Source organism: Brassica napus, unplaced genomic scaffold, assembly GCF_020379485.1.
Source record: "Brassica napus cultivar Da-Ae unplaced genomic scaffold, Da-Ae ScsIHWf_1298;HRSCAF=1853, whole genome shotgun sequence".
NCBI classification, from domain to species: Eukaryota; Viridiplantae; Streptophyta; class Magnoliopsida; order Brassicales; family Brassicaceae; genus Brassica; species Brassica napus.
Genome location: NW_026014712.1, coordinates 6,505 through 22,293, shown reverse-complemented (window position 1 = coordinate 22,293; position 15,789 = coordinate 6,505). Strand labels below are relative to the sequence as shown.

The following is a 15,789-nucleotide window of genomic DNA, read 5'->3' as shown; positions in this document are numbered from 1 at the left end:
AATATTATTTATATTATTATTTAGTTGTTATTATTATTATCTATGTAGAATTTGGTTTTGTTAAAATGAATTATATTTGCCTTAGGCCCCGATTGTTCTAAGCACGGCACTGGCCACGAGATACATAAGCCGGATAGAAACCGGAGTCATTAACCGGACAAACCCAGAAGCTAAGAAACTACAACTAAAAAAGAAAACCATAACTTTAGAAACCAACTTTCACCTAGAACCGATAACGGATTTAGGAAAGATCTATTCCATAGCAAATTTATAACAAATTAAATTTAAGATTTTTCTTTGTATATGCTGATAGCTAGCTAGACGGTTGGACTCAATGGTAATAGCGTAAGTTTACCATTGAGAACCCACACGCACGCACGTGTGAGAACCAACAGCGGCGGTGTCTGAGCGTGGTGGCCTTCCCGGTTTGGAGGTTTGGGTGACTTGGCCGCTCATCTTCTGAGGCGGACACCGGGTATGGGGCCAATCTACCGGGTTCGTGCTCCTGGGCTTAAAGCGGCCTGCTTCATTCAACGGTTGCATTAGGCAACTTTGCTTCCTCTCCCTTCAGTCAAGGCAATGCTATGTATTCGATGTTGTGCGTGATTGGGGTCTCCTCCGTTTTTTCAATTTCCGTTTTTTGTTGTTGTGTTTAGATTTAATTTTTCTGCAAATCTGCTTCTTGTGATCTTTGTAAATTCTGTCTAAATTGAAAATGGTAATAAACTTAACATTTTTACTAAAAAAAAATAGCTTAAGTTTATAGTTGAAACTTGAAAGACATGATTCGAATCTTTGAATGTGGAATCAATCAAGAGGTTTGTCAGATGGAGGCATTTGACAAAAACATTTGACTTGTCGATAGAGCATGAAGAATACTTGAATATTTTTTTTAACGTATGTTTAATTATAATATTTCAATCTATCGGAAATATTACAAGTTTTTTGCCATTCAAAATACCTGATATATAGCATGAAGAGTACTTTGAACAACAATTTAATATCCCGATTTTAAAATCATAGTCTTTTTGTCCAAAAAAAAAGTTTTTCCCATTCAAACTTCAACCCGAGGAAACAAAAGTCTTTTACGTTTAAAATTCATAAATGGTCCTATCATAATAAATATATAACTACACTTTGTACTCTTATTTACAACACACGTTATATGGCTGTAGACCTTTTTTTTTCCTTTGAAAGCTTTTTTTGTAAACCATATATTTGCATGGAGGAAAATACTCAGTTGACTCTTGAAAAACTGATACATTGACTTATGGAAAGAAAAACGTTCGATGAGTCTTCTTAACCCTTTTATACGTTCAGTATTAACGAAATATTAACCTTATATATATTATAAATCTTGTGTAATATATCTCAAGATCATTCAGTAAAATGAGATTCCTCTCTTGTTCGATGATTTATCTTTTCTTGTTTTACAACTACAAACACTTCTGGTTTCGTCTGAAAACATCATAAATGGATCTATTCCTGTCGGAGAATCTCTTACAGCTTCAGAGTCCCAACAATTCTCTAGCTCATGGCGCTCCCCTTCCGGTGACTTTGCTTTCGGGTTCCGCAAGATCCAGCCTAACCATGGTTTCACTCTCTCCATTTGGTTCGACAAGATTCCTGATAAAACCATCGTGTGGCACGCACAAGCAGTCAACACAACCACCGGTCTTGTCCCTGAGGGTTCAAAGGTTACATTAACACCAGATCGCGGTCTGGTCATCACAGACCCTCGAGGTCAACAGCATTGGATTTCTTCACTTCCTCCAGGTAGTGGCTCTGTTTCTCGAGGGCTCATAACCGACGCCGGAAACTTCCGGTTGCTGAGCAAAGATTCCGGCGAAGATTTGTGGTTGAGCTTCGATCATCCCACCGACACTCTGTTGCCTACTCAGGTGAGTCAATTTTCTCATGATAACTAACTTCAAAACCGACGGGTAGTATAATTAATAATTCAATAAAAAAAGTTAATAATTAGGGTGAGTAAAAACCTTGTGCCCCAGAGTCAAAACACTTTTGGTACGGAATTTCATTCTTTAAATAGGAATATATCTAAATACTGTTTATGAGTATGAGCGAGATTATGGAACTAATGTCCATATATAGCTTCCATGGTTTATAAGCAAACTTGAGGCAGATACTTTTGTCTAGGGTTTTCTTATTAAAATTTTGAATGATGAAAAGAAACAATGATATATATTTTTTGTCAAATAACCATGTTATCTTTTTTTTTTAAGTTTCACATAAAACCATAGGCTGCAACTGGAATGCAGTTTTTTGGAATAAAAACTTCCAGAATGCTTGATTCATGTGCATTCCAAAAAAAAATTCACCAGTTACAACTAAAAAATGGAATGCATGTGTATTCCATTTCATTCCATAACATTCCAGAAAAAAAAATAACTATCATTTGAAAAATCATTCCAAATCAAAAACGTTTTGGAATAAGTGGAATGTTGATTCCATTCCATTAAATTCCAGAAATTATAATTCATATCATTCCATATATTCCTTTTAGTTGTTACCAGTTACACCCAATAGTATTTCATACGTTATTGTAAGCATATATAGACTCGGTGATGATGCAGAGTATAGAGATTGGAAGTAATCTCTCATCTCGCCTAACGGAGACAAGTTTCAAGAAAGGAAGATTCAGGCTACATCTAGGTGACGACGGAGATCTTAAACTTCTCGTTCTCAACTCCAAGTCTCTAGCGGAAACAGATGTATACTTCTCCTACTACGAAAGCGGCACGACGGAACCTAACCCCGGGACTAGATTAGTTTTCAACCAGTCAGGCTACATGTATGTTTTACGAAGCGATAACGCAACAAGATTTGGTATCAAAGAAAACGTTCCCGTATCCTCTGGAGACGTATATCGCCGCGCCGTTCTACATTTCGACGGGGTTTTCGCTCAGTACCATCACTCCAAAGAGCAGGGGAGCAACGGGTGGGAGTTGGCTTGGGCTGTGCCGGATAATATATGTGAGAAGAGCTCCGAAGAAGCTCTTGGTAATGTAGCTTGTGGGTTTAATAGTATATGCATTTTGGGTGATGATCAGAGGCCGAAGTGTCAGTGTCCCGAGAAGTTCTCCTTGATGGATCCTAGTGACGAGTACGGTGACTGCAAACCGGATTTTGAGATGCAGACTTGTGGACCAGAGAATAACAAAACTGAAAACGTGCATGTTAATGTTTACGAGCTTATGCGTGTAGACCGCACGAACTGGCCGTACGGGGATTACCAGAGGTACAAAAACTATGATGAAGACACGTGTAGAAATGCTTGTCTTAGCGACTGTTTCTGTGCTGCTGTTGTTTACGGAAATGATCGAGTATGTTGGTTGAAGAGGTTTCCATTGTCTTTTGGACAGAGAGCACCTAATGGTAATCACGATGATCGACGTGATAGCTATACACTCATTAAGGTTTTAAAAGGCGTTGTGGATGTTCCAGTTACCAGATACAGAGGGAGAAACAGCGGCTGGTTGATCATCGCTTGTTCGGTTTTGCTTGGAACTTCAGCTCTTTTTAATTTCATATTACTTGCTCTATATAGAAGGATGAATAAGAGGAAGAAGAAACGGAGTCAAGCTAGAGATATCGGTCCCGCGACATCTACCGCAGTTGAGTTGAATCTGAGGGTCTTTACATACAGAGAGCTCGTGGTGGCTACAGGAGATTTCATGGACGAGCTTGGAAGAGGAGGTTTTGGGATCGTTTACAAAGGATTTATAACAATTAGTGGTGGTGATGAAGTTGCCGTGGCTGTCAAGAAACTAGACCGTGTTGCTCAAGAAAACGAGAAAGAGTTCAAGAATGAGGTTAGAGTGATTGGTCAGATCCATCACAAGAATCTAGTGAGGCTGATTGGCTTCTCCAACGAAGGACATAGCCGTTTGATAGTCTATGAGTTCATACCACACGGGACACTAGCCGATTTTCTCTTCAGGCGTCCGAGACCGAGCTGGGAAGATAGGAAGAGAATCGCTGTTGGGATTGCTCGCGGAATATTGTATTTACATGAAGATTGTAAAGAGCAAATCATACATTGCGACATAAAACCACAGAACATACTTCTAGATGCGTCTTACAACCCTAGAATCTCGGATTTTGGTCTAGCAAAGCTTCTGATGATGAACCAAACGCATACGCTCACCAACATCCGCGGAACAAAAGGGTATGTTGCACCTGAGTGGTTCAGGAACAGTCCCATTACATCCAAAGTAGATGTCTATAGCTACGGAGTCATGCTTTTAGAAATCGTGTGCTGCAAGAAAGCCGTCGATCTTGATGAAAGCGTGATTCTCATCGATTGGGCTTACGATTGTTTCCGAGACAGGAGGTTGGAGGATCTAATCGAAGACGATTTGGAGGCGATTGAGGACATGGAGATGGTAGAGAGATATGTGAAAATAGGGATATGGTGCATACAAGAAGAATCAGGATTGAGACCTAACATGAGAAATATTACACAGATGCTTGAAGGTGTGACTCAAGTTCGTGATCCTCCAAACCCTTGTCCTTATAGTGTATTGTCTTGTGATGAGTATCTGTCTTGTGGTCCAGTGTAATGGGTGTAAAGGAAAAATGTGTACCGTAAAGGAAAAATGTGTACCGTAAAGGGAAAATGTGAATCACAAAAATGAGTTACATTTCAAAGGATCAACATCTTGTTATTATCTTTTTTTTTTTTTTTTTAATATATGTTATTATCTTTGATGATGCACATCATTTATTTAAAGAAGTTGCATAATACCAAATACCATATACAACAAAAAAAAAAATTGAAACACACAAATATAATACATTATTGACCTGTTAGTCTCAAGTATTTACTGGTGTTACAATAGTAAAGTTGAAAAGATCATGATTGATGTCTCTTAATTTTATATAATAGTGGTTGGTAAGAAAATACGACTTTTCCATTAACAGGATGATTAGTTTAAGCTTTGCATTTGATATCCCAACTTATATAGATAAAGATAATATCTTTTGCTATTCAGAAAACCTAGGGAAGCAAAAGTCATTTACGTTTACAATTGAGAAATGTCTTATTAAACATACAAACTACAATAACCACACACTTGTACGCAGTTTATTCCACACGTTAAAAGACTCTATAGAGTCTGAGCACATATTCAGAGCTGTATGGATAAAAAAAGCTCAGTTGACTCTTCAAAATCTGCTCCATTGACTCTCAACCAAAAAAAACCATTCAGCAAGTCTTCCTACACTTTTTCTACGTTCAATAGTAACGACCAAATCAATTTAAAACCATATAAAAATAATAAATATAATCTCATTATTTGCTTCAGAAAAATGGGATTCATCTATATATATACATATAATCTCATGATCTTTGCCTCACCAAAATGGGATTCCTCTCGTGTTCGATAATCCATATTTTTCTTGTCCTGCAACTACAAACACTTTGTGTTATCTTGACAGTTTCATCTCAGAACATCATAAATGGATCTATTCCTGTCGGAGAATCTCTCACAGCTTCAGAGTCCCAACAATTCTCTAGCTCATGGCGTTCCCCTTCCGGTGACTTTGCTTTCGGGTTCCGCAAGATCCAACCTAACGATGGTTTCACTCTCTCCGTTTGGTTCGACAAGATTCCTGACAAAACCATCGTGTGGCATGCACAAGCAGTCAATACGACAACCGGCCTCGTCCCTGCTGGTTCGAACGTTACACTAACCGCAGATCGTGGTTTGGTTCTGACTGACCCTCGAGGTCAACAGCTCTGGAGTTCTTCACTTCCTCCAAGTAATGGCTCTGTTTCTCAAGGGCGCATAAATGACGCTGGAAACTTCGGTCTGTTAAGCGAAACAACAGAAGATTCCGGCGAGTTTTTGTGGTCTAGCTTCGCAAATCCTACCGACACTCTGTTACCTACTCAGGTACTTTAATCTTTGTTATGCAATCTCAGATATTACCTCTACCTGAATATAGCATTTTGTTTTTGTCTGCGTGTTTACAAGTTAGAATGTCATTTTCCCATTAGATAAAACATGAACATATAGACTGTTTACTTTAAATAAATAAATAAAAAAAAAATATATATATATATATATAAAAGATTGTGAACTTATTAGGAATTACACAACTAAAACTTAAACAAAATAAGATTAAAACTAGAGTAATACTCCATGCATGCGTTTCAAATTGTTTTAGAAGATATCAATGCATGCATTCATTACCAATTGGTTTTGATTTTTAAAGACGTTTAATTACAATTTTACAAAACTATTATTGATATAAATAACATCTGCAACAAATAACGGGACAAAGCTTATCTCATAAACACTAGACATTAAGTTTGACACAATTCAATTACGTAAACTAATATCATAAGTCTCCTTTATACTCTCGTCGTCAAAAGCTGTATGTTAAGGATCGATGTTGAGAGTGGCGGAGCCAATTCATTGGGAGGGGGGGTCACTTGACCCACATGACTTTTATTTTGTTGGTGTTTACATAGTTAATTAGTGGTGTATAGTGGAGTATTTTAATTTATGCTACGTACGTATGACCCCCGTGATACAGATTCAGCTTCTTGTTATTGCACTTGATATGTTTGTAAAGCATAATATTTAATGTTTATATTTATATTGACCCATGTCACAAAAATTTCTCCCTCCGCCATTGGATGTTGATGATGATGCAGGGCATGGAAGTTGGAAGGAACCTCTCATCTCGCCTGACGGAGACAAGCTTCAGCAAAGGAAGATACAGACTACATCTAGGTAACGATGGAGATCTACGGCTTCTCACTCTCAACCCCGAGACGCTTTTAGAATCCGATATAAACTTTGCGTACTACGCAAGTAACACAAAGAATCAAAACCCCGGGACTCAGCTAGTTTTCAACGAGTCAGGCTACATGTATATTCTTCAAAGGAACAACTCGAGATTCTATCTCAAAGAAGACGTTCCCGTATCTTCTAAAGACTTCTACCACCGTGCTGTTCTACATTTCGACGGTGTTTTTGCTCAGTACTACCATCCCAAGGGAGGAGATGGTGGGTGGAGATGGGCTTGGTCTCAGCCTGAGAATATATGCGCAAAAGGCTTTGGAACGGACCTTGCTGCTAACGAGGTTGGGAACTTGGCTTGTGGGTTTAATAATATATGCAGTTTAGGAGATAACCAAAGGCCAAGATGTCAATGTCCTGAGAGGTTTGTGTTGAGTGATCCTAGTGATAGCTATGGTGATTGCAAGCCAGATTTTGAGATGCATAGTTGTGGAGCGAAGAGTAACCAAACTGATGTAAGTCTCTACGAGTTTGTTACTTTGGAGAAGACTAATTGGCCGTCTGGTGATTACAAGAAGTACTCAAACTACGATGAAGAAAGATGTAAAGCTTCTTGTCTTAACGACTGTTTCTGTGCTGCGGTTGTTTTCAGAACAATTTGTTGGAAGAAGAAGTTTCCCTTGTCTTATGGTCACAGATCTCCGACCGGTGGAAGCGATACTTTCATTAAGGTTCGAAAACTCACTGCGGGTGTTCCAAATACTGGACGAAGAGGCAAAGGCCGTGACTGGTTGATCATCACTTGTTCTGTTCTGCTTGGAACTTCAGCTTTGGTGAACTTCATATTGCTTTATATGAACAGAAACAAGAAGAGGATGGCGAAAAAACCGAACCAAAGAAGATATAGTGGTGCTGCTACGGCTACTGACTTGAATCTGAGAGTCTTTACGTACAGAGATCTCGTGGTGGCTACAGGAGATTTCGTGGAAGAGCTCGGAAGAGGAGCGTTCGGGATCGTGTACAAAGGAGTTTTAAAAGTTTCAGGTGATTCTGAAGTCAACGTGGCTGTCAAGAAACTAGACCGTGTTGCGCAAGAAAGCGAGAAAGAGTTCAAGAATGAGGTCAAAGTGATTGGTCAGATCCACCACAAGAACCTAGTGAAGCTAATTGGCTTCTGCGACGAAGGGCAGAGCCGTTTGATCGTTTACGAGCTCTTACCTAATGGGACGTTAGCCGGTTTTCTCTTCAGGCGTCCAAGACCTAGCTGGGAAGATAGAAGGAGAATCGCGGTTGAGGTTGCACGTGGGATCTTGTATCTACACGAAGAGTGCAGCGAGCAGATCATACATTGCGATATAAAACCGCAGAACATTCTTCTAGACGAGCATAACAATCCTCGGATCTCGGATTTTGGTTTAGCCAAGCTTCTGATGATAAACCAAACGCATACGCTCACCAACATCCGCGGAACAAAGGGTTATGTGGCGACAGAGTGGTTCAGGAACAGTCCCATTACATCCAAAGTCGATGTCTATAGCTACGGAGTCATGCTTTTGGAAATCGTGTGCTGCAAGAAAGCTGTTGATCTAGAGGATAATGTGATTCTTATAGATTGGGCGTACGACTGTTTCCGACAAAGGAGGTTGAAAGATCTAATCAAAGAAGATTTAGAGGCATTAGACAATATGGACTTGGTGGAGAGATATGTGAAAATAGGGATATGGTGTATACAAGAAGAGCCAGGGAAGAGGCCTAACATGAGAAACGTAACACAGATGCTTGAAGGCGTGGCTCAAGTTAATGATCCTCCAAACCCTTCTCCCTATAATACGTTCACCTGTGCTGAGTCTATGTCTAATTAATCTTCCTGTGTCACGTGTTTGATTTATTTGTGTTGCGTAGTTAGAGACTTTGTATCAACGACTTTTATACTTTGTAATTAGACCCTTCCAACGTTAATCATATGTCAAACATACATCAACGACTTCTATAAACCACACTATAGTTTAACATCAAACACGTTTAATCATGTTTAATTATTAATATCATATCTGTTCCCAAAGAAAAATAAATATCTCAAAGATTGATTTGATTATTTTTTGAACTGTTTAATATCTCAAACAAGTGAGCTGCACTTCTATTTAATACTAATTAGTTTGAACTGCTTTATAGGTTCTGAATATCATGCGGAGCTGAGTTGAACTGAATATCATGTGGAGCTGAGTTGAAGCAGAAAAGCTAGTATCGTTGATTTGATTATTCTTTTAATTTGCCGAATAAATTGATGTAGTCATGATTCATATTCATATTAATACCAGTTTATTAGAAAAGGAATCTCTTACCACAAAATTCTAAAACGTGAACATTATCATAACAAGTTTGAGCACCTTTTTTTTTAACTGGCCTTTGAGCACGATTTATTTGTCAGATGATGATGATATATTAATGCATAATACGAAATTACTTTTTAGCAGCAAACATCAATTTCATTTTACTTTTTTTTTTTTGACATCCAGATGATATGATGATAATATTAATTAATCTATACTATTATTTATGAATTTATTTAGCTTATTTATGATGATTTCCATGATTTTAGGTAATTTTGTTTATTTGTCATGTTTTAATTAGGTTTAAGCTGAGTCATTAATTTATAATAGTTTTTAGTTGAGTCCATAATTTATTAATTTAAATAATATAACTATAAAATATGTAATTAGATATATAATTATTTTGATTTTGCTTATTTGTCATGTTTTCCATGATTTTAGTCAATTTTGTTTATTTGTCATGTTTTTATTAGGTTTTAACTTAGTCATGGAACACAGGTACGCCAATTTGACTATTAATAAATTAATGACTCAGCTTATAGTATAATTAATAAATTTTTATGTTAATATATATATTTATCATGATATTTAAGATAATTAATAAACATTAACTTATTTTACCGATATATATACTATAATTTTTAAAACATATTTTAATATAGAGTTATCATGGAAATCACGACAAATAAGCTAAATCATTTCCTAAGTAATAGTATAGATAAAATTGACTTTTCTAAATACAGTTTTAGAATCTGTCATATTGCAACATGCCAACATATTATACTTTATCTTTTACAAAAAAAAACATATTATACTTTTTCTCTTGAAGATGTGAGTTAACATAAGCATACAATGTATATAAATGGAATTAAATTAAAAGATGTAATAACATCTAACTGTTGTTTTAAAATACGATTTAAGGAATATATGCTTTTCATTGTAAAAACATAAATGAAATCATCCTACTCATATCAAATCGCGTTGTCGTCTAAAACAAACTATAAGAATACAAGATTACACGATCCTATACATCTTCTAACCACTACAATGTATTAAATATACTTCATTAGTTATTATTCGACAGAAAGAACGAGGGACTTTATATACCTAATCAAGTGGGAGACATAAAAGTATGATATCAAAATCAGATCAAGAATCAAAATAATTGAGATACCAATAGTGTATGTTTTGTTTTTTCATCAAATAATATTATTTTCCAAATATCATTTATACGCTTCAGCAATATTATAAGGGATAATTTCAAATTTACCACAAGTTTTGTACTGCAATTCATGTTTACTTTCATTAAAAAGACATCTTCACAAATACTTTTTTTATTAAAGAGGCAAAAAATCATTATATCATTGCTTTATATGTATATATAAATATAAGTAATTATTTTTTTAAAGTAAATTTTCTTTTTATAATTCTTGAATTATACGTTTTGAAATTCAAACTTTTTTATTAAAAAAAATACTTTTGATTTTTTTAAAATATTTTCGATTTTTTTGTTTTTTTCCAATTTTGTTTTGAAATTTGAAAATTATTTTTAAATCTAATTTTTAATTTTTTTTTAAAAAAAATCAGTATTTACTTATATATTTATTAAAATCTTAAATCTCACATTCCAAAACTCCACTCTCCATAACCTCACCCCTCAAAATCTAAACCATAAGTTTAGATTAATTAACCCTAAATTTTATAAGTTTCTATTTACGTCTTTAAGAAATAAGGTTAAATGTGGTTAATATAGACAGTATTAGAAACGTGCTAGTGTAGGCAATTTCGTATATTATAAACTAACCTTGAATGTGTACAGAATTACATCATACTATTCATTTTTTATCAACGATCATGCCATTCATTTGTTATGTTAATTAGTTTTATTTCATATTTAAATTTTCTAAAATCTTCCCATACATCTTTCATAGTGACATAGTGTGCTGTAATATCATACTACACTTGAAAAATAATTTTTACTAAAATGGTAACAGAAATACTTAAAAGGTGCAAATTATTTTTTTTTAATTTGATTAAAAATAATGATTACTAGGATAAAACTTGCGGCTTGCGCATGGTGAATTTATATGAAAATTATTTAAGAAATATTGAATGGAAAAATAAAATTTATATTTTTGACCCAATTAATATTTTTTTGCCATTAAACAATTTTTTAATTTTTTTTTTGTTAATTACATAATTTGTTTACTAATGAGCTGATTCCATTAAAAAAAATATTTTAGGTCAAAAAATTACTTATCGCATAAGAACCTAACGTTTAGGCTTAAGAATCTCAGGTCTACTATTTGGTTACAATGAAACTATGTCATCTCGGTTTTATATCATGATTTAGCAATTTAAAAGTTAATTATGGTTATGAGAAGTTTACGTTCACGTGCCAATCTTATATATCTTCAATATTTTTCTCATTTTTGTTTTGTTTTTTCATTTTGGTTATTGCTCGATACAAATATTGATTTTTTATTTTATTTTCATTTCGTTATTTTGTTTTGGCCTCAAATTTAGAAAATGTTTAAGATTTAAAATTATAAAAAAGATACATATTTAGGTTAAGATCAGCGCCTTGTGCAAAATAAATATTTTATATTTTATATTTATTACTTATTTTATATTTTTCTGCATATTATGAAATAATAAAATAATTATTATATATTAACTAACTAAGAAATCAATTACTATTATGTAATCAATTGACGTGTACATATAAATCAAACGACCACTCTTGTTTCCTCACAATCATTTTAGGGTAAATAATTCAAAACAATTAATTTTATCTATCGTATATGATATAGTTTTAAATTTAAATGATATTAATATATATATATATAGTATACTTTTAATATGGATATTTATTAAATGAGGTTTCTAGTCATATGATTTTATGATTATTTGCATATTTGTGTAACAAAATATTTCACCAATGATTTTTTTTAATGTGAAATGTTTAGTGGTTTCAATAATTTATAATCTTTTTTAAAAAAATGAAGATTTCAAAATCAAAATATTAACTTTTCAATATATATATTAACATAAACACCTATAAAAATAAAAAAAAATTATTCATATGATTTTATAATCATTGTATCATATTATAGAAAAAAAATTAAACCTTGATCACAAAAATTTATGTGAGACTTTTAACAGTTTTAGTAATTTATACTCGTTTTGAAAAATTCAAAATACAGCATCTACAAATAAAAATCTAAATTTTTATTATATGATTAATGTAATTGTGTAATTTATTTTAATAATAAATAATTAAAAAAATGATAGAAAGTATATAGATTGTTAGCAAATCTTTATTATTTAAAATCATTAATTGACATATATATTTTAATCACATTAGGTTATTTCGTAGCTTTTATTTAAGGAAAGAGTATATAACAATTTCAATTTTATAAATGAATGGTTCATAATGGACATACTATACAATATAACATTTTCTAACAATTTAATTTTGGACCAACAAAATTTTCAATTGATTTTCAAGCCGCCGTGTAAGCAAAATTAGTATTTCAATTACGTGTCAACTCAGCATAATATTTTATTAATTAGTACAAATTACATGTTATAATTTTTTAAATGTTTCAGTATTAATATATATGGGACTAGAAATAATAGACAGTGACTTTTCTCAATCTTGATTTACTAACTAACAATTTGTCTTTTCCTTACATAAAAAAAATGCATTAAACACGCGCTGTAAAAAGGAACAAGTGGCAATGGGCCTTATACGCATCACGTCCGGCTATGAGCAAAACAAGAATTCAGACTACCGGAAACTTGTTAAAGTCTTTGAACTTTTGAATTTTCTAAATATAAATTTTAATAAAGTTTATAAAATTACATTTTGAAAATTTTGTAAGTATTTTTCTAATGTTTGAAATGTTGTTATTCTCTACATACATTGTCCCGATTTTTTTTTAAAATCGAAGTGGTTTTTGGTAATATAAATGTGTACCAGGCATTTAGCAAAAATTTAACCATAAGTTTTATTTAAAACTTATGGTCCAGCGGTAGTAGACGGGTTCTGGATGCTAACACATTATGGATTTAATTATCTTCTTGCAGAAATTAAATCACATTGTTCTGTTCACAAGAGCTGCAGATCCGTCCGCATGAATACTCGCAAGATAACCTGTTGTAGACTGCACTTTCTATCCAGAATTTACACTTTCTATCCAGAAATTAGGTCTGGTTCTTTAATAGACATGAGTTTAATCCTTTATTTGAAAAAATATCATGTACAACATTATCATAATAACTTTCATCGTCAACCACTGCCATAAAATTAGATACCTAAATTCTAAATCATAAAACTAAACTTTACAAAGTTTTTTTAACAAAAAAAAACATTACATAGTTTTCAAACCTACATAAATAGTAACAGCGTAAGTGAAGGTGATAACTTAGAGAGTACGAACAAACAATAAAGGTAAGAGACCAAAAATAATAAATAGCTCATTGGGCATTTGGGAGTTGTTGGGAGTCTTGGGACAAATTAGATTATCGAAAGAAGTCACCTACCCCAATTTCTTGAGATGATTAAATTGACATATTATATGATAAAATTGCACCTTTCAGATTATGATGGATGGTAAAATGTATCCTTGTGCTCAAAGGATGATATATGAAAGCCAGTTCAAAAAATAAAGAGGATGATATATATGGTCAACTTGATATATGCTGGAGGATTGGGATGGGTAGAGAGTTTAATAACTATTTATAGTATTTAGTTTGGTACACCAGTGTTTGGGGTAGGTCTGGAACGGATCGGGTATCCTGGCAATTTTAAGGTATCCGGATCCGGATCCTTATCTGGCGGATCCATAATTTTACTATCTTTATCCGGATCAGGGGTTCTCGGATATCCGGGTGTCAGATATCTTTTTAAAAATTGTAATATCCGGCGGATATCCGGATCCGGATTTGGATCTTTAAATTAAATAAAAAATAATATTAATATATATAAAATATTAAAAATAATTTAAAAATAAAAATATATAAAATGTTTTTAATTATTTCTATGTTTACAAAATTTACATAAATTTTATATATACTATTATAAAAATGAAAATATATTAACTAAAATTAATTTTTATATATAGATATTACTATTTTTGAAATAGTTATTAATAAAACTTACGAATCCGGATATTCGGACTAAAAATTAAGATATGCGGATCCGGATCCAACATTTTACTATCCGGATCCGGATTCCGGATTCGGCCCTTCCGGATATCCGGATTTTCGGATCGGATCTGGATCGAATCTCGGATCGAATCCGAATCTCGGATAAAAGTCTCAGGCCTAGTTTGGGGGTGATAAAACAAAACTTACGATTTGCTAGAATCGATTAAACATTTGATTATCTGGCCAGACACTGATAAATGGATTATATATACTTTGATATTCAATTAACTTTGGCTAGATGTCCGGTTTTATGGATATAATAATTTTCAAAGTTAGAATGATGAAAGTGCATAGGAGAACGAGATACATAGTTTAAACAACAATGACTACTACTTATACTACATTAACGTGAAACATAAGCACCCGTGACAATCTTCACATGCTAGAAAAACAGAAGCACCCGTGACTTTGAGTTCTTCACAGCCCGTGACAATCTTCACCCGTGCATTGCAACACCCGTGACCCTACTGCTGAACCTGAAAGAGTACACACATAGTTATTACTTTTGCTCAACACATTAAACTGAAAGAAAGACAAGAGTTATTACTTTTCCTCCACACATAGGTTCAATACAGCTAACTATGCAATCAAACAACATGTAACTACTCGACACATAGGTTGAATACGAACGCTAACTATGCAACCTAACCTCATAACATCTCAGACCTGAGTTTGAGCTTAAGAGATGTTTCCATCTCAGTGAGTGGGTCTTTTTTGCTAAGTAGACGTTCAAGCAACTTCTGCTTTGACACTTTTGACTTCATCTCCATTATGGCCTGAATCTGTGACAACGACTCTTCTTTACCATTCTTCTTCTTCTTAGCAGCAGCTTTAGAAGCCTTGATCCCCATAGGTCTACCCTCTGGTTCTCCCACTTCTTCTTCTATATCAACTTGTTTCCGCTTTTCATTCCCACCGTCCTTACCCACATAGGTGGAGGCCCATTTCTGGTCATGCCTCAACTCCCTCCATGCATGTTCCATGACAAACTTGGTCCCGTGACGATTGAAGAAGTACTCTAGAGCAGCTTTCGTCACGTCATCATCATTTTGACCACTTCTCTGCTCCCACAGAGCCGCGTCATATGATCCAACGAACTTGCTGACTTGCTCGTTAATCCTAGCCCACCTCTGCTTGCACTGATTCAGCTCTCTAGGTGTTGCTCCCACCAGTTGCGGGCAGTTGTTGTAGTAGTCGACAATCCTCTTCCAGAAGCGACCAGCTTTCTGGTCATTGCTCACCACCGCATCCTTACTGGTGTTAAGCCAAGCACCAATAAGGATTTTGTCCTCCCTCGGGGACCATTTCCTCCTCTCCTTGGCACTAGTGCCGAAAGCAGAGTTGAGAGGAGACTCGAGAACTGACTCATCAGGACCTTGGGTACCGAACCAATAAGGTTCGGGTGATTCAAGGTCCACTGTAGTCTGAGATTGACTAAAGCTGAGGTTTACATAACTAGTTTGTTTATCCAT

The 15,789-nt window shown here is 34.3% G+C and overlaps 2 protein-coding genes and 1 pseudogene across 2 annotated transcripts; 2 read left to right on the top strand and 1 right to left on the bottom strand.

Moving 5' to 3' along the window:
• The first annotated feature begins 1,389 nt into the window (after positions 1–1,389).
• On the top strand, positions 1,390–4,678 carry LOC125596822 (annotated as a pseudogene).
• Positions 4,679–5,199: 521 nt separating this feature from the next.
• On the top strand, positions 5,200–8,748 carry LOC111211366 (G-type lectin S-receptor-like serine/threonine-protein kinase RLK1). The gene is made up of 2 exons (XM_048771835.1): positions 5,200–5,918; positions 6,686–8,748. Exons 1-2 carry the CDS (start codon positions 5,385–5,387, stop codon positions 8,633–8,635), a joined length of 2,484 nt encoding a protein of 827 aa, XP_048627792.1. The 5' UTR covers positions 5,200–5,384; the 3' UTR covers positions 8,636–8,748.
• Positions 8,749–14,358: 5,610 nt separating this feature from the next.
• On the bottom strand, positions 14,359–15,789 carry LOC125596823 (glutathione S-transferase T3-like). The gene is made up of 2 exons (XM_048771837.1): positions 14,984–15,789; positions 14,359–14,793 (listed from the first exon to the last, which is right to left on the bottom strand). The coding sequence occupies exons 1-2, from the start codon at positions 15,787–15,789 to the stop codon at positions 14,754–14,756; spliced, it is 846 nt and encodes a 281-aa protein (XP_048627794.1). The 3' UTR covers positions 14,359–14,753.